A 20,546-nucleotide genomic window follows, 5' to 3' on the forward strand; every position below is an offset into this window, starting at 1 on the left:
CCACAAAATTTTAAGGGGGTTAATATTACTTTTTTGCGACATATAATTTCAATGAACCCCTTGAATAAGACGAAATTTTTCATGACACCTAAACATGCAACCAAAATGCAGTTGACAACAAAGTTCTCAGACACAGACTTTGATAAAATGGGAGTGGTTATGCGCAGATATGGCATCTGCTGCTACTAATATCAAGGGTTTGAAACCTACCGGCTCTGTAACCATTTCTTCTACCAAGAATATTGTAGAAGTCTCTTCTCCAGAAGCAGACCTCACACTGAGTAAGATTTAAACACGCAGTACGGGCCTCCCCTGAGAGAAAGTGTCAAACTGAGTCTACATTTTAAGGAAATCTGCACCTAGATCTATGAAAAACAACCTGTACAGTGCTGAAAACATATGAAACTGAAAAACTTTTATCATACTGAAAAATATTTGTTACCTCCTTTGTCTCAATTCATGTCTGTCTCAGCATTCATAGAGTTACTGTTCTTTCTGCTTGCGTTTGAAAGTGGGGTTCTGGGTGGAGTGCGACTTGGCAACAATGAGATTTATTAACTGAACCAACCACTGGAACTCTTATATGGTTATCTGGTGTCATACTTCGTTTATCAGGGGTGTAACGGGTGTTGGCTACCAATCGCAGGAAGGCTACACACTTCCCGTTCGTGGGCCAGTACTTTCCCAAACGTCTGTATTTAAATTTCCCTTTTTACCGTTGCTAAATTTCATAGTACGATAAGTTCTTGTTCACTAGTTAAACTCTGTGGACGAGAGCCTGCATTACTCCCTGAGCCAAGGGAAGAATACAATTTATCCTGACTTGCACGTAAAGAATTTGAAATAACTCCCTTTGGGGATCTGACGTTGTGAACTATGAGCTGAACTAGGCTGACTATGAGCTGAGCTATGGGGGAGCTATAGCTAACTCTGGGCCCGATCTTGACTTTTTTTGCTGAATGATTTGATACACTTGGCGAGCCGGCAAAAAAATTTCCCGTCGTATAGGGGGGTGCCTATCAGAAGGGTTCAATACATCACCAATCTGTCTTGAGGGGGGTGTCTGAGGCCTTGACCCTTGAAGTGAATCTCTCCCTTTTAAAGGAGAGGAGTTCTTGTCACTTTAAACTGTCTTCAAATTAAATCGGTAATTGCCCGTCTGCCTTAAAGAGTTCTCAGAATGAGCAGAACCTACTGATTCTGGTCTGGTGGGGGGGGATGCAGTTTTGAACCTTCCCCTTTTATCTGAGGCAGGTGAGACCTATCGACTCTAGGTCGGCCTAATGCATCACTCACAAGGTCATAAGTAAAAGTTTGCTCATTGAGTTTGCAGAATGTGTTGATCCCAAAAGACCCCCGGTCACCTTGTTCAAAGGCCTCGGTAGTTGCCGTTGGTGTCTGACGTGCAGAGCTATGAGCGAACTGTGCTTTGAATACACGGGACTTTCTGTTGAATAAATTGGTGTTCGGGCATGGCCATTTTTCCCAGTACATCATCTATAACTGCTGGGGATGTTTTACGTTCCAAGGCATCAAGTCCATTCTGAAAGAACTACTGTTCGAATGAGTGCTCCTTTTTTCAAAGAAATCATCTATAGGGTATTATATTTAGAAACGTTTGACTATTTGTTTATTTTCTATACTGTCTCCCCTGTCTAAGTTTGGGAAATGCATTATCCCATCCTGATATTGTTTCTCACCGTCCTCGCCAACAGGTTTTACGTCTGCCACCAAGAATCAGAAAAAATCCGACTTTGGTGGCATAGAGATTCTAAGTCATTACATTCAGAGCACCTTTTTTTGATTCATCTGGATCTTAAAGGTCTTCGTATTTACTTGTAACGTTAAACTTCCTTCTGTTTTAGTTTGTTCAACTGACTCCTCCTCCATTTTGGCCCTGGCTGAAGGATATGTATAACCTGAGGCCCTGTCAGGTGTATAAGTAAAACCCCTATTATAGTATGGTTTCTCTGGTTCCTGGCTGTGTGTCTGCTGCTTCTGTTTTTAAAAAATTCCTCTGCCTTCGTTTCTTTCCCGAACTTTGACCCTCACCTCAAGAATATCTGAAATATATAAAATATTTCATTAAATACTGTTAAAACATAGAAAGTCATAGTAGACTTCGCTCCTCTGTTAACTGTAAAGGTTACGGACCCATTATGACAATCGGCAATTTCAGTACATCAAAACATTCTTATACGCTATTTCTCCTGCCATAAAAGTAACTTAACCAAAGACAATGGCTTTCCCTTAACAAGAAGAGACTGCCATTTCACATACAGAGAATAACTAACAGACAGAAACTGAGGATAATTGTTAAGGCCCACTGTAGGGTCAACTACCATGAAAAAAATCATCATAATTTGAGCCACACCATGAGAAAACCAGCAGAGTGCGTTTGCGACCAGCATGGATCCAGACCAGCCTGCGCATCCACGCAGTCTGGTCAGGATCCATGCTGTTCGCTAATGGTTTCTCTTATTGCAACAGGCTTTGAAAGTGAACAGCATGGATCCTGACCGGACTGAGTGGCTGCGCAGGCTGGTCTGGATCCATGCTGGTCGCAAAGCCACTATGTTGGTTTTCTCATGGCGCGGCTCATTTAAGTTAATGCAGCTCCATTGTTGGTAGATCAGTTAATAATTCAGTAAATAACCAACTGTTTCAAATTCTAGATCAACAGAATAGGATTAGGAGAGTTCACCACAAGGTTGTGAAATTGGAATCCGGTTAGAAAGGAATTAACTACAGTCTCTGCAATGCTTGATTTTGGTATCAATACTTGTAATTACTGGAAACAACAACTAACAGAATGCTGTTTCTACATATTAGATAAACAACAACTAACAGAATGCTGTTTCTACATATTAGATAAACAACAACTAACAGAATGATGTTTCTACATACTAGATAAACAACGTCTAACAGAATGATATTACTACATATTAGATAAACAACCACTGACAGAATATTCTACAGCTGATTTAAGAAATCTACTGATTTAGGTAATATTGATCTATCGTTTATTTGCATACTTCACACTGTGAACGACATTTCAATCTCGTAACATTTAAAACCTTCAAGTTCATATCAACTTCATATATCATACTAAATATGCCTTATTAAATACATCATACTAAGTCAAGTATATATTATCATACTATGTATATCTTGCTAAATATAATTATACCATACTAAAATATCATGCTAAATATTGAAAATTATCTTTGAATTCCATAGATTTTTCCAGAGAAAATTTTAATAAAATTTTATCTTACGATAAGAAAGTCCAGCAAATATGACCTTTTTCATTGCCATTTTTTACATAAAGAAAAAGAAATTTAAAATCACAAAATCAGCTAAAACACAAAAGTATCGTATCCAAGGACAGTCTAAACTCTGCTAAGACCTTTAAAACAGGTTTGACATTATTCTTTTAACAATGGTACCTATGTGGTCAGGCATAATATCTCAAATAAGTTGCTGTTTCAATTAACAAAAGACTCTTTTGACTAGAAAATATGAAATTTTGCCAAAGTTATTTACAAACAAAAACAAAGTATCAATAACTGCAATGAATAAAGTATTATTGGGTATTTTAAAGTATTCAATGTTTGACTTTGCAAGATGGTGGCTGTAATATGTGCCAGTCAAAATCATCAAAGCTTCACAGCAACAACAAGAGTACCAGACTGTCACAAACAAGAGCTGTCAGCGGACAGCGCGCTCGACTATTCTCAGTGCTTGATAGTATAACATAAGCAATGAGTAAATCTTTAACATTACAATAAGCATATTCTAAGTCGAAAAGGGGCCATAATTCAGTCAAAATGCTTGATAGAGTTGCCTCCTCCTTTTCACAGACTGGGGTCATGATGGTAAACAAGTAGGCAAAATAAGAAAGCAATACCTCAATGGACTTCGAAAATATTTGGGGTGGTACGCAAACTTTACATTTATTCTAAGTCAAAAAGGGCCATAATTCAGTCCCAAATGCTTGATAGAGTTGCCTCCTCCTTTTTACAGACTGGGGTCATGATGGTAAACAGTATGCAAACAATGAAAGCAATATCTCAATGGACTTTGAAAATTTTGGGGTGGTACACAAAATTTAACATTTTTGTGACGCTCACGGCGACGCCAGGGCGAGTAGGATAGCTCCCCTATTCTTCAAATAGTCGAGCTAAAAATGTCCTTCATTGAATTTGGCCTAATTCAAGAGCCATAATCCAAGAGTTTCCAAGGGCGATCTGGCTGGTTATCGAACTTGACCGAGATATTAAGCCCACAAACATTGTCAGCAAATTTGGTGAAGACTGGAAGAAAACTGTTCAGCTTGGAGAGGACAAGGCTAAATTCACAGTCTCTCGAGTAATTCAAGGGCCATAATCCAAGAGTCTCTGGGGCAATTTGGTTGGTGTTCGAACTTGGCAGAGATATTACGTCCACAAACATTGTCAGCAAGTTTGGTGAAGATCTGATGAAAACTTTTTGACTTAGAGAGCGGACATGCTTTGGACGCAGCCCACTGCCATGGGTGTTCACAAGATACGCCCTGCTCTTTCATAGACAAGCGTACAAAAACTAACTTCATTTTGCTGTTACACATGTATACAACTTCTTTCTGCTTATATCCATTTTTATCTATGTAAAACTAACTTTCAAATATTAAATTCTGACAGAAACTAAACCATAATGGACAATCTTTTTTCTACTTATGCAGACCTTTGTTTTAGACTTATATTGACCGAATACCAAATATTTTCAGTCACAAAAATTCCTGTCAAAAATATACTGCGAAATCATTTAATTTCGTGGGCATAGAATTTCGGGGTTTTGAAAATAAAGATTTCGTGGGATATGAATTTATAAATTTTGAACTTTTGAAATTAAATGAACGGAAATTTCATTTGTTTGTCGGGATTAAATTTTGTGGATTAGCCATACCACAAAGTCTCCCCCAAATATTAATAATTTGTCGTATAAGAAACTGCACAGTATGCATTTTTTTCTCATAAAATCGATCAAATATTCATCTTTTATCAATAATAAATTCAAGATTTTATCGAACAACAATTTAAAAATCAATATTTAGAATAAAATATATGGCTTCTCAAAACCATTCGATCCAAAAGCTTTTAAATAATTTAAAAATCAATCGACCGGCTAAACAAAACTTCCCCAAAAGAAGTTGAACCGGCAAGAACGTTAAAGTGTTTTCATTTTTAAACGCCAATTATAGACCATTTTTTTATAAATTGTTTTGACGTTTGAAAATGTGCACTGATAAACACTCTATTTGGTTGTATTCTAGAGTTAAAATCATAAACAATCCCTCCAATTTCACTGCGTGTTTCAACATGATGTTAAAGTTAAAACATTACTTTTAAAAGAAAGGTTATATATCACCTAAACAAAGGTTTACACTTTACAACAGTAGGTAATGTTAACAAAAAAGCAAATAATTTTCTTTTTTTTCAAAAAGAAGTAAAATAATAATGTTAAAAATGATTTATTAACAATACGAAAATGTATTGGTACATCATATTCAGTATACATGAATAAAATTAAATACATGATTATTAGGTTATGAACAAAACATTACAAATGCAAGTATGGATAAAAATCAAGGAATATTTTATGAGCAAATTATTTTATCCCAACTTACAGAAACACCATTTGTAATAGAGAAATTCAATACATATTAAGTTCTGTCATTTCTTGTATTAGAAATTATTGATTTGTGCAAAATACAATTATCAGTAAATTTTTAACTTCATGACATTATATTTAACAAACAAAACAATTATACCTGATTTGTGTAGAGTTCAAAATTTCAGCTTAAGTATTGTAATGGCAAAAAATGTTATTGAAAAATATATTACGTTAAAAAAGTAACAGAAAAAATGTATTTACAACCTGTCAAAAATCCAAATTTTTGTAATATTAAAACACCTCCAATAATTTCCAGTTCAAATGCTATTTCTTCTGTTAGGGATAAATTTCAGATACCATAATCAATATCTCAATTAAACGTGTGTAAACATACATTATGTGTATTTCACATTTCCTTTATAAAGCGAAAGCCGGTGAACAAACACAGACGTAATGGTATTCAAAAATTCCTTTCACAATCCAGAAACCTATATAAAATATACACCTTTCGGTAATACCTTCGATTGATCACAACTTTGATAAAACCAATAAAATGTGCGGCTGACCTTGGATATATGTAGAATAAGTCCATACAGCTAAAAGATCTAATTATGAACGAGTATGGTTAAAGCTAATTTTAATCCAGATTAAGTTACGCTGTATCATGAATTAATTACAAGCATAAGTAATCTAATGTAATCTATATGGATTAGGAAAGATTTTTGTCTTTGTGACTTATTCATTGTTATAAATTTAGGTAGCAATATATCTTTTTGATAATGTATACTGTAGAATTATTAATATTTGCGGATAACTAATTTTCGTGGATTTCATGGCTCAAGTCAATCAATGAAATAAAATCCAAAATGAACACGAGAAATTTCCATTCACTATATGCCTCCTGTGGATGAGGAGAGATGGTGTGCACAAGATTGTGCCTATGTATATAGTATAGTAACAAAAAACAAAGTCCCATAACTCTGCAAGTTTTTTTCTGAAAGAACCTAACATGACCCATGCACAACTACTGTTGTTACTGATCACTTGTGTAAAGTTTCATTAAATTGTGTCAAGGGGATGAGGAGAGATTGTGTCAAGTGGATGAGGAGAGATGGTGCGCACAAGATTGTGTCTATATATATAGTATAGTAACAAAAAACAAAGTCCCATTACTCTGCAAGTTTTTTTTCTGAAAGAACCTAACATGCCCCATGCACAACTACTGTTGTTACTGATCAATTGTGTGAAGTTTTATTAAATTGTGTCAAGGGGATGAGGAGAGATGGTGCGCACAAGATTGTGTCTACGGACGGACAGACAGACAGACAACCTGAAACCAGTATACCCCCCCCTTACAACTTTGTTGTCGGGGGGTACAATAAAATTTTCACTTGTGCTATCTTCAAAAATTGAAATCCACAGGTTCAAATGCTCCCCCCCCCAAAATCTATTCTGGACAAATCCATGAAATTTCATGCCCACAGAAGTAAATGATTTTACAGTACTTTACAACCACTGAAGTGAGCTTTAAGCTTGCTTCACAACTGAGCTAAAATAAAAACGTATAATCTGAACTAAATTTTAAATGAATTTTTGTAGACAATCTCCTAAATTTGAAACATTCTATAGAAATGAACTTTTCTGTACCACTTCTGTATACCTTGCATACATGTGAAAACTGCCTGCGGTAACTGCGTAGTCAACCTTATCCATTTATCCCTAGTTTTATATATCCTTTGTGGGGTCCTAGCACGCCCGTCTTCATTTACGCTGCGATCTTGCACTTTAGGCCTATTTATGGCTGGAAGTGATTGTTTCTTCTTCTCTCTTATTCCAACACAAAGTTTCTCAACTACCTCGGCAAAATTAAACTTCTTTCCAACTTCAAGAGGAGTAAAATTCATTTTTGAATTTTGTTTAGTTCACCATCAATTTTTTGGTAAAGATTTTAACCCGTCAGTTGACAATGAACTCTCATTGCAAAAAATATGAATTCTGTTTCCTATATTTCAAGGAAATAATAGTTTCTTAAACTAAGAAGAATTCTAATCAATATTAGATTCTGCACAACTTCCTTAATGAAAGATATCATTTTCTCAAGTTTCAGGCAAATTAAACAAGTGTAAAAAAATCCCCTATTGTATAAATGTTAAGAAAGATATTCCTTTCACATAAATATATTTCCATTCAAGAATAGCTTCAGTTTTCAAGTATTACCCAGTAATTACTGGCTACAATTAAATTCATGAACCAAGAAACTGTCTTGCTCATTTTATTATTTGTTTCAACTTTTCCTTAGAAACAAGTGTAACAACCTAAAATCAATCAATTTTTACGAGCTATATTGCGCGCCATATTGAACAATGGTGACAGGCACTCAATATCCACTCACAGAAATTGCTTAATTTCTATTGCAAGATAATAAAATCTGTTTAGAATCTGCAACAGTCAATTAAAACCCTTTGAAAACCTGAAGCTCATAAATACACATTGGCTAAAAATATCTTCATAATTAAACACGGTAATCTTTTACAATCAGGTAGCCAGTGTTAATATTTGAACAATTTAGGTAATTATAGATTCTGAGAAAATGAACAGAGAAAGATGCATGTTACAGTAAAAATAGAATAATCATCAGCACCATTCAAAATGGTTATTAATTTTCTGGTGTTCCATTTCAGTAATGATATAATATTTCAACAAAAAAAGCTGGTAACTTTGGTTTTTATACTGAAAGAAGTAAAAAAACAAGAGCACCGCCGTGCGGGTGCTGACGCTCATCTGATTTTTTTTGTATAATAGAACTATTGTCCTACCCATGATTTTCTAAGTATAAAAAGGGTCATCATTCTTGCAAAAAGCAGGATAGAGTTATGTTTCTTGATGTACAGTGTCCACTTATGATGGTGAAAAACTGTTGCAAGTTTTAAAGCAATAGCTTTGATAGTTTATGAGAAAAGTATACTTAAACATAATACTCAACCAAGAAAATGATTTCAAAGGGGCCAAAAGGGGCAATAATTATTGCAAAAAGCAGGATGGAGTTATGTTGCTTGCTGTACAGGGTCAGCTTACGATGGTGAACAAGTGTTGCAAGTTTCAAAGCAATAGCTTTGATAGTTTAAGAGAAAAAGTTCACCTAAACATAAAACTTAACCAAGAAATCTGATATTTTCTAAGTCCAAAAGGGGCCATAAATCTTGCAAAAAGCAGGATGGAGTTACGTTTCTTGCTGTACAGGGTCAGCTTATGATGGTGAACAAGTGTTGCAAGTTTTAAAGCAATAGCTTTGATAGTTTAGGATTAAAGCTGACCTAAACATAAAACTTAACCAAGAAAACTGATTTTCTAAGTCCAAAAGGGGCAATAATTCTTGCAAAAAGCAAGATGGAGTTATGTTTCTTGATGTACAGGGTCTGCTTATGATGGTAAACAAGCATTCCAAGTTTCAAAGCAATAGCTTTGATAGTTTAGGAGAAAAGCTGACCTAAACATAAAACTTAACCAAGAAATCTGATATTTTCTAAGTACAAAAGGGGCCATAAATCTTGCAAAAAGCAAGATGGAGTTATGTTTCTTGCTATACAGGGTCAGCTTATGATGGTGAACAAGTATTCCAAGTTTCAAAGCAATAGCTTTGATAGTTTAGGAGAAAAGCTGACCTAAACATAAAACTTAACCAGGCAACGCCGACGCAGACGCCGACGCAGACGCCGACACCGACGCCGACAACCGCTCAAGTGATGACAATAACTCATCATTTTTTTTTCAAAAAATCAGATGAGCTAATAAGTGATCTTTCACTTCCTTTCTACATCCCAGGAAATTATTATACACAGACTCATACTTGTGTTTACTGTAGATTCCAGTAGTTTGAACATACCTTTTTCAATATGTACATCACTTGAAAACAGTTAACAAAAATACATGTTAGTAAAAGTAAAAGGTTAAGTAAGTTTTATTTAGCGTCACATTACGATCAACAGATAACATGGACTACAAAGCTCTTGCGCGGTCAACATGGTATCCAGTAACAGATAGCAGGAAGCTGGAAAAGGACTGGACAGCAGAATTAACTAAAAGAGTTCATCTCCTACATTCTATTATGCAATAAAATAATTAAAGCAGTTTACTTAAAAATATTCCACTGGTCCGTTTATATTTGTCATTGTCTGTTTAAAAGCACTACATATTTAACTTAGTGTTCACATCACTTTCATTTTCTTTTTTTAAATAAATTTACATTAAGTTTACAATTCAAAAAAAAAAATGTTAGAAGTGAATAGAAGACATCTGGCAGCAGTATATCATGTCAGACTCTTCAAAATGTCAACATAGATCATTATTTCTATATAACAACATTGTGTTTATAGTTACAGAAGACATGAATGTAAGAGGCTATTGAAAGGAAAATACTGACAGTATATTTGATTGTTAAAATAATTACTTTGCCTCAGTTCAGTACAAATGATTACAATGGAGAATTAATTGTGAATGTGTCCATCATAAATGCTGGCGATTGAACTGAAGTCAATTACTATCAATTATTTATACATTTTACCTTGTTTTCAATACTAGATCTATAATTTATAACCTAGCATCAGTTAAGATAAACTGAAATCAATAAATGGATTCTGTATGGATTGGGGACACTCTATCAAATTACACATATCTCTATTATTTAAACATGTTAAATGTATTTTGATGTCACAGTTCAGTCAGATTATGTGTTCAAACAAAGAAGTTTTAAAGCTCTTTGGTTAAAATCACAAGGGCCAGTATAAAACTCCTTTAGAAGGTAACTGCTCATAGGATATATTTATCGGGATATTTCTTGTACATCACCGTTTCAATGTAAACAAAAAGCTTAACTACGAACTAGGTATTAGTTTTCCGGTTCAATCTATGTTGATTTCCACTAATTGCACTTCCTACATATATCAGACTAACCTTCTGACATACAAACAAAATTAAAGACAAGTAACTTTACCTTTACATGCAAAAAAAAACTGAAGAAAAAAAATCAACAAAAGTTCGCTCCTTTTTCCGGTGTTATTGTAATAATTACTCATAAATGACATCCGGTCACGAATAGTTCGCTCGCGGCAAAGAAAATCTCCCATATAAGTGCCCCCCCCCCCCCCCAAAAAAAAAAAATACCAGACTTTTTAATCCCCAATATACAAGATCCTGTCTGGTCCAGTCTGATAAGGGTCCATAAAACCCCTGTAGACTTGACATGTAGCCTAATTATTGTCAGAGAATCATAAATTTTATTGCCTACAGGTAAGTTGGTTATTTCCTGTGTTTTGCATTTTATTAATTGAAATGCTGTTGTTGTTTTTTTAGTCTTTTTTCAGAATGTACACAAAATTATTTTAATTGATAAGATACTAATTTTGATTGCTCAGTCATGTTGAGTAATGTCCTGGCCAATTAAATTATAACTCTTATAGCAAAGCAATTCTCACTATAAAATAATTATTCAAAACTTAATAAGAGAAATTACATGTTTGTTTATTCAATGATTATGCTCTTTTTATCAAAAGTAACAAAATAAAAACGAAAAAAAAAAAAGATAATTGCTGGATTTTATTAGAAATTAAAGAAACGTTCAGTTGCATTTTTAATCCATAAAGAAGGTATATAAACAGAAGGATGTTATATACTAAAACTGCTTAATTCCTCTTTTGTTGTCTAAATAATGTTAACTTTCTTTTATGTATAATAAAATCCAGCAATAAAGATATATCATTGTTCAAAACACAGAATAATTTATTCTAAAAGCTATGTGCCTGGATGCATTTTTTTTATATTTTTGATAATAAAAAACAGCAATAATGAGATTTAATTGTTAAAAAACTTACTTTATTAAAAATATGATAAAAACACTGTTGTATCTTATCACTTTGTTTATTTAGCCCTAATTCAATCAAACTTTCTAAACTCGTTATAAAGGTGAGAACTGATTTGCTATAAAGGTGAGAAATATCTCCTGCAATTTATTTACTGCACAGTAGCTATACAGTAGCTTATTATGATAAACAGAAGCAAGTCTATCAATGGTCCAGCCTTGTGTATTGGCCCTTATCGCCAATACGCAGACCTTATCATCTCCATAGGCCACATACCAGGCATACCAGAATCAGTCTTTAATTGAAACTGGAAAAATATTAGGTCTACCTATATCATGCAAAAGGGGACTATAACGGGATAATGCCAAAACGATTGTAGGACATTTGCCCCCCAGGACATTTGCCCCCCAATAAAAAACTGAACTGCTGGACGTTTGCCCCCCAGTTGAAATGGCAGATAGGACATTTGCCCCCCATGGCTTATTTTTGGAATGGACATTTGCCCCCCAATATTTTTGTCCAATATGCTAGTATATATAACTGTATTTTTTGTTGTTTTGTTATCAAAATTACTCTAAAAGGCAATTTTCAGTAAAAAAAAACTGTTTTATTAATAATAATTTGATAAATATGTTAATTACTTTTAGGTGTTAAGGTAAATAATAGCCTATTATTGAGTAATAAAAGTGCTCATAACAGCGTTATAAATTCTTAATTAGTGCAATGTTTTTAACACTCAAACTTGTTAATCTGGCTATTATCTACTACAAAATTGTATAAAACAAAGATATTGTACCCTAAAATATGATGAATGTCTTGTACGGAGTTCCTAAAAAGTCACTGGGGGATAAAAATATTGGGGGGCAAATGTCCGTTTCAGAAATAAGCACTGGGGGGCAAATGTCCTATCTATCATTTCAACTGGGGGGCAAATGTCCAGCAGTCCACTTTTTCATTGGGGGGCAAATGTCCTGGGGGGCAAATGTCCGGATCCCTTAAATAAATGCTTTGTTATACATTGTGGTAACTTTTGCCACGTCAAGCATTAACGCGAAAAATTGCTCTAAAACATTTTCAGGAAATAAATAAAAATAGATCTACTTTTTTTGCTGAAATGTTTTCAGAAAAAAAGGCACACACTTCCTTGAAAGTTTACAGCTACCAATCTAATCCAACTCGTGACGTATTTTTCACTTTCAATTCATTTAAGTCTGACATAACTCGCTGCTTTAACCAGCAATAATGTATATATATATATATATATCTATGTCCCTGCTTCAGCATTGTGACTCAGTGGACGGACCGTCGGGGGGAAAGGGGTGGGGAACTAGAGGCATTATCTCTCGCATTATCATATGGACGTAATCTTTGAAATACTGAGTAGCCCTACTAAAATAACTAAAATTTTATAGACCTTTATCAATGATGATATAACAGTTACAAAATATATACCTATTGTGGAAATTTTAAGCAAGGTAAACCAGACTGTCAATGCAGAGTTAATGCTTTTAAACTCTTGCTGGATAAGTTTTGCATTTTATCACTTTTATTACATTTTTGAAAAGCAATTAAAGGCCTACAATGATAAGCAGTTGACTCGGTTAAAATTTATTACATAAAACAGTAACGATAAAATACTTTAACATAAGACAACTATCAGGAAACCGTCATCAGTATAATATGACTGTGCATGCACTTGCCATTTTCGCATACCAGACCATGATACGTCTCGGGACTGTGTGGAACCTCTGATGGACGAGAATGGCACTAATTAGTCTTGCTGAATATACATTGCATGGCTCTTAACTAGCTCTATCCTACATGTAATAAAATGTATTAATTTACAACTTAAGGTTCATGTAAAGTGTTTAAAGACCACCCCTCAAGTGAATTTTGATTTTGGAAATTTATTCTTCGAAGACCGTTTCTATCTAATATAAATACACTGAATTGTTTAGAGGAAGTAGGGAATACATTATACAAAGGTAAGCTTCTTTGAGAATAAGTATTTTGTCTAAAATTACAGGTACTTCGACCGTCACGGTTCTATTTTGTAGAAAATATCAAACTTTTTTTTCAAAAGTATTTTTTCTTTAAATACGTTTTGTTTGTGTCTGTAACATATTTATCTAGGTACTCCTAGTATTGAAATATAGTTAACTTACATATTTTCTGAAATATAGGAATATTTTGGCATTTTGACAGCTCTACTTTCACTTTCGTTTTGCAATTTTGGCAACTTTTTGAAATGTAGATGTATTGTAGCAATTTTAACACTGGGAGTACCTGGAGAAATATGTTAGTCACACAATAAGTAAAGATCTAATGTCAAAATATTTTTGAAAAAGAAGTTTGATATTTTTTACAAAACAGAATGTTGACAAGCAAAGTACATGTCATATAAGAGAAATATTATTGTACCAAACAAAACAACCTCTCTTGAATGACACGTCTATTCTTTCTGAACAGTTTGGTATACAATGTATGAAAAACAAAGGCCTATGAGGTCTCAAAACATGAAACAAACATTCACTCGAGGGGCAGTCTCAAACACTTTACATGAACCTTAAGCGATACTAAAACTATTGTAGAATTATACAAGTAAAGCCGTAGTTCTTGTCACCAACCTAAAGTAAAATCTAAAATCTAGTTCAACGGAATGACCAGTGTATAACTCTCATTCAGCCCATTACCACGGTAACTAAACTGCCTATATCGATTTTACCTACTTTGTCGATATTTCACCATCTCAAACCGATACTAAACCCTGGACAGTGAATGATAAGTTATCTACAAAAAATCAACTTGTATTTTCTCACCGTCTTTGAGATAGAGGTCAACCTCGAAAGTGTAATGTTTCACTACCACATCCTCCACTGGGTAAAAGGTACCGTCGATAACCAGGTTACCTATGTACACGCCCACTGGCACTTTGATCTCCTCGGAGTAAAAACATCGTGATGATTCCGACCACTCTAATTTAATGGGTTCGATCTCCTGAAAGAGAACGATGTAAGTTTCCTGGTCCCTGTATACTAACTGAGCCGCGCCATGAGAAAACCAACATAGTGGCTTTGCCACCAGCATGGATCCAGACCAGCTTGCGCATCCGCGCAGTCTGGTCAAGATCCATGCTGTTCGCGAACAGTTTCTCTAAATGCAATAGGTTTTGAAAGCGATCAGCATGGGTCCTGACCAGACTGCTCGGAAGCGCAGTCCGGTCTGAATCCATGCTAGTCGCAAATGCACTATGTTGGTTTTCTCACTGCTCGGAAGCGCAGTCCGGTCTGAATCCATGCTAGTCGCAAATGCACTATGTTGGTTTTCTCATGGCGCGGCTCATATTTTGATTAAAAAGTGTACATGGAGAAGATTTCAAAGTTTTCTTTATTTCGAATTTGGTTATAGTACTTGTTGTACAGAAAAACAATATAAGCAAGGAATATAATTATAAAATGCACGGACTCACCCGTGCGTCGGCGTCCGCGTCAGCATCAAGACTTAGTAACCACATGTGGGAATGGATTTACTTATTCACTATGATAGACTGACTTACACTGCACATGTCCCATAACTCTATTTTCCTTTTTTACAAAATTATCATATTCATTCAATTGACAAGGCTGTTGAATAGTCGAGCGTTGCAGTCTTACAACAGATCTAGTTTATATGTGCATTACCAAAACAAAAATGAATATGAGCCGTGCCATGAGAAAACCAACATAATGGGTATGCGACCAGCATGGATCCAGACCATCCGCGCAGTCTGGTCAGGCTCCATGCTGTTCGCTTTTAAAGCCTATTGGAATTGGAGAAACTGTTAGCGAACAGCATGGATCCTGACCAGACTGCGCGGATGCGCAGGCTGGTCTGGATCCATGCTGGTCGCATACCCACTATGTTGGTTTTCCCATGGCGCGGCTCATATGTTTTATGAATGATGGAACACTAATTGATTTGTACTTAAACTGTGTTAACCTTTCCAACATATCACCTCTAGTTGATCATGCACTCTTTCATTTTGTTTTGTGCTAAAAAGTAAACATTAAGAAGATATACAATATTTAAGTCCACTGCTCTTACCTTATTATTAAGCGTTACAAATACTACACTGGGAGCCTGAGTTAGAATTGTTCTCTCCCATCTGTACCTACACGACGCAAACATCATGGAGGGTGAAACACACCCATCTATATTGTCGCGAGTCTCTGGCATGCTTAGAGTATTATTACTTTGTTTCACAGATTCCAGTTCGACTATTTCTTCTACTGATATTTCCGGTTTGTCTTTTAAATTCGTTTCAATGTCTGGGGTCTTCCCATTTTCTATTTTGGTAAAAGTGTCAAGTGCTTCTTGTCTTACAGAATGTAAGTGTTCTGTTGCCTCACTTTCACTATTGGTATTATCTATATCTCCTCTTTCAAATGTCTCACGTTTGCCTTTAAGGCACGACAGCAGTGCTGCTTTCACTTTATTTGTACGCTCAATTTCTTCAGTCTCAGAATCACTGGTGTCAGCATCGTATTCGCTGTTATCTGTATGATTCTTTGATTCACAGTTACTTTCTTCGGTTACTGACACGTTAGTTTCATCAACAGTTTCTTTAATATCGTCTGGTTTATCGGTAGATTCTTTAATATCGTCTGGTTTATCGGCAGATTCTTTAATGCCGTCTGGTTTATCGGTAGATTCTTTAATACTTTTTAGTTCATCGGTAGATTCTTTAATACCTTCTAATTTATCGATATTCTCCTCAAAACCGTCTAAAATATCTTTAGTTTCTTTAAATGCAGTAGTATCAGTTAGCTCACATGTGTCAAGATCGTTGTGTTCAATTTTACTAACACCAGTGAAATTTTCAGAATATTCTTGAACACTTGTTTCCTTTATGAACTTATTTTCAACTGCTACTTCTGTACTTTCCTCATCAACTCTAATGTTACTTTGCAAACTTTCTTCTGGTAAACAATCTTGATTCAGTTTATCTTCTGCGTGTTCATCTGATTTCGTGTCGGTGTCTACTGTTTCGAGTGACACATCGTTCTCGATCGTTGGGTGAAAAGAAGTAACTTCGACTTGATTAACTGACGTTTCTTTCAAGTGATCACCTTCTATAATGCCCTCTTCTTCTGTCAGATCTGTTTCCTGTGCTTCAGCAGTTTCTTTTAACTCGTCCTCCCAAGACTTTCCTTTGGTTTTCTCGTGTAGTATCTCCAGCTGAATATGAGCGTCATCCGCGAAATCTACACTACCAAACTTTAAGATAGAACCCTCATCAAAATATGTTTTAGACAGGAATGTGCTTACGTGTGTTTTCTCAGGTTTTATAACTTCTTCTGTTATTATATTATCTTTAATGTTGTCTGCCTCTTTAGATGCGTCTGTAAGAACAGAATCATTTTCTTCTGTCACATTTTGTTGGTCTCCCTCAGAATCATGACACTCTTCAGTATTTTCAATCTGAGTAACTAGCTCTAACTTCTCTTTGCTTGTACTGTCTTCTGTTTCAATAACAGTATCACAAGTATCTTCGACGTTATCTGCTTCAGCATCAGCATCTAATGAATTATCCTCGGTTGCTTGACTTGCTAAATTTAAATTGCCCTCACTGTCGTTAGTCACAAATATTTCTTCAGCTACCTTCTCTTGATTGTTATTTTGAGCATCTGTTTGCACAGTAAGGTCAGGAATGTTTGATCCACTCGAATCTCCAGTGCCCTTTGCCTCAGTTAAGTCCTTTGTTTGTGCCTCACCAGGACAGGACTTCTCCTCGCCGCTTCCGGTCCCTTAAAGTAAAAGACAGAATATTGGTATTTATCACACGCTTATTTGTGATAAAATGAGACTTGCTCATCTTTTGGTCTATTTAACAGCGTTCATATCACGATGAAGTTGTTTAACTGGTAAAAACAGGTAATCATTTCCTTCAGAATCAAAATTATTATAAATTTAAGTGATTTTTGAATTACCCTCTCTTAAAAACAAGGGCCTTAAAATAAATTTTGTAAAATACTTTGGAACAACTATCTTCTATCATTAACGTTCTTAACAAATGCGATAGTGAAATCTCAAAAGACATCAATCAGGCTAACAAAGAAACTACAGAAAAAAAATGTACCAGCATTTAAACGGAATAGATTAAAACTGAAGTGCTAACCACGCAACATTTCAATTAAGTCCTTTAAATGTAATCATCAGATACTTCATATGTTCATATATCTTTCCATGATCCAGTGATATCAAGATGTTCTGACACGGTACAAACAGCACTGTCTCGGCAGACGATAATTCTGGAATGTATCCAGATGTACCAAAACTTGCGGTCAAATTATGTCAAAGAAAATGAGATTATTCTGAATATAGAAAAACTGAATCAGGCCTAATTTGTACTAATTATGTCAGCGTTTTCTTTGCTTTTATATGCATTAAGTTATAATTCCGGACAAACGGGGTATGGTTTCACATGAGTCCTCATATAAATGGACCTATGGTAAAAATTTAAACGACGATTGCTTAAAGTAATACTGTGTCAAAGTTTACGAGTAGAGTTTCGCCGGCAAAAGACAAAAAAAATGAATGTGTTAGTTGTTTTTAATCGCGTGTTTTATGATAAATACCAAAATGAGCGAAAAGACATCCAGAAATTGCTTCAAATTTTTCGATATTTAAGGCAAAGTCCAACCTTGAAACATCATTGTTTATCACATGAAAACGGAACTTTAACATTATGAAACATCGGTGCCACGGTATTCATAAATCCATTATCTGCAACTTTGCACCACTTGATGGAACTATTTTAAGTAACAGCGCAACTGTCGACTGACTACAAATATCAGATTCTAATCATGCTGCACACAGAGTCTGGAAATAAATGATTTCCTCATCTTTGATACAATTCATTAAGGTAATAAATAACTCCTTTCTTCTTTTTAATTAAATTTTAAAAATCAATAAAGCATTGCACATGCACCGTTGAAAACAAACATTAAAACTTCTCTTTAGTCTTTAGATCGATATACCTTATTTCTATATTAAAACACCCGGTATTATGGTCATTTGAATTGGCTATTGAGAGAGATTGGGCTATTGTTACATACGTGAGAAACAGATATTAAACTAATATCCATATTAGTATAACAAGTGCGTCAATATTGATTGTGATTTGTTTGAGTTCTGTCTGTTATTAAAGCAACGTCGCAAGACATTGATCAAACACCTGGTGCCAGTCATGTTGATATGGATTGAATCGAAAGTCAGTCCATCTTTGAGCGGCTTTCTGTCTATGATGAAAACGCTGAAAGTATGGATTGCAGGTTCGAGCAATGACAATGCCGCTTTTAAAAGCCACATAGGACTTGTCTTGCTCTTTGGTTTACTTCTCTAAAGATCAAGTGCTAAAATTCTTGGGAGAAACGATGGCGGTAGAATGTTATTTTGGTATACTGTTCTTTGTTGGTTAATTTGACCTCTATAGACCGTATGTGAACTAGGCAAAAAGACAAAAGTAGTCGTTGGTCACAGAAACGAAAGTTATTTAATTCATTTTTATTCAAGAATACATCTCGATATGTCAACAGTCTGATACTATTGCAAACTACAGAAGTATATTTTTGCAGCCTATGTTAGAATCAGTTCTGCCTAGAATACAGACCGATTAAACGCATTTCAGATTTACATGTTTGCGTCTACATGTATATCTTACTAAAATACTTTTCAAAGTGAATTTATGCCAACGCGTGTATGAATAAAAATATGTTATGTTTAAAAATAGGGTTTATTTTATGAAAACTTTATACTGAAAAAAAATTAATCGAAGCTTTTTAATAAGCAAAATTTTCTTTCATAAAAATATCAAAATTACAAATATATTTACCTGTTTTAGCCATCTAAGTCCTTTATATTGTGTAACAAACAAGCACTTGAAACATTTATTGAAATCTTTCCTACTTGAATAAAAAGATTTCTTGTTCAACTTAAACAAATAAATACAAGATTTAAGGCAATTCGCTGTGTTGTCAGATAACAATGTCAAAGACGTTCATTGTGTAAAAGTATTATTAGAATTTATTATTGTATGCCAGTTTGACAAACTAGTTCTGTTCAGACTTCTAATTATATAGTCGTTCTATTGAAAAGGAAAGTATTTAAAAATTAATTAAATTTTCACCCAAGGGTAAACCGTATTATACAAATTTTACATTATTGGCACGGAATGCCATCCAAAGGTTAAGGATATACAATAGTATTTATGTAACCGTCAATCACCACATTGCTTTTATTTTTTGTTACGTCTTGTTTTATGTATACACTTGTTTAGACCTACATCGAAGCATTTTGCAGGACTCCCTGAACCTAAGCAAGATCGCCCATATTTTTTTAAAAAGTTTTTTTTTTTATTTCACTATTGATGATCTTGTCGTGGACAGATTGTGGAATATGATATTCTACAGATTTCGTTTTGAAAAATTTACACAAACAAACAAACAAATACACATTTATCCCACTTTTTGCCGATAAGCGCTATCTGGAATTGTTTCACGTTATGATGCTTATTTTAGGGCTCGTGTATTAAGGTATCTGCACGTACAAATAGGCAACTTCTATTTTATAAGTTAATCCCTACCCAACCCCCGTTCCCGATAAGAAAAAAAAAGATATAAGTAAAACTCAACCTTGACACTCTTCCGATTCATCAAGCGCCATTACTTCAAAAACACATATAATTGTCAGTTCTAAATCCAGTTAGTGTGTCAGATCCAAAACTAAAATGACAGAATAGGCCGGCAGAACCCCCATCAATGGTGGACCAATAATTAAGTTCGATCTTTCATTAAGTATTGGAGGCTGCATTTACACCTATCGGGGCGTGGGGGTGGGGGTGGGGGGGGGGGGCTCTAGAGGACACCATGGGTAGACGTCGTGGGAGCCAAAATGCTCATTTTTATCATCATTTATTATGGTTTTTCTGCTGTGACCATAGATTATGATGCAGAATTCAAATTACAGTTAATTTTCTAAAGTTCCGGAGCAGTTTCA

The 20,546-nt window shown here is 34.8% G+C and overlaps 2 protein-coding genes across 3 annotated transcripts in view; both read right to left on the bottom strand.

Annotated features, from left to right (window-relative positions):
• The window catches only part of LOC123552727 (serine/arginine repetitive matrix protein 2-like), a 257,250-nt gene that overhangs the window by 17,256 nt on the left and 219,448 nt on the right, over positions 1-20,546 (bottom strand). The gene's annotated exons all lie outside the window — the stretch shown is intronic.
• Positions 14,286-19,537, bottom strand: LOC128556238 (dentin matrix acidic phosphoprotein 1-like). The gene is made up of 3 exons (XM_053540667.1): positions 19,384-19,537; positions 15,594-17,296; positions 14,286-14,507 (listed from the first exon to the last, which is right to left on the bottom strand). Exons 1-3 carry the CDS (start codon positions 19,394-19,396, stop codon positions 14,301-14,303), a joined length of 1,923 nt encoding a protein of 640 aa, XP_053396642.1. The 5' UTR covers positions 19,397-19,537; the 3' UTR covers positions 14,286-14,300.

Source organism: Mercenaria mercenaria, chromosome 4 (genome assembly GCF_021730395.1).
Source record: "Mercenaria mercenaria strain notata chromosome 4, MADL_Memer_1, whole genome shotgun sequence".
Lineage (NCBI taxonomy): Eukaryota > Metazoa > Mollusca > Bivalvia > Venerida > Veneridae > Mercenaria > Mercenaria mercenaria.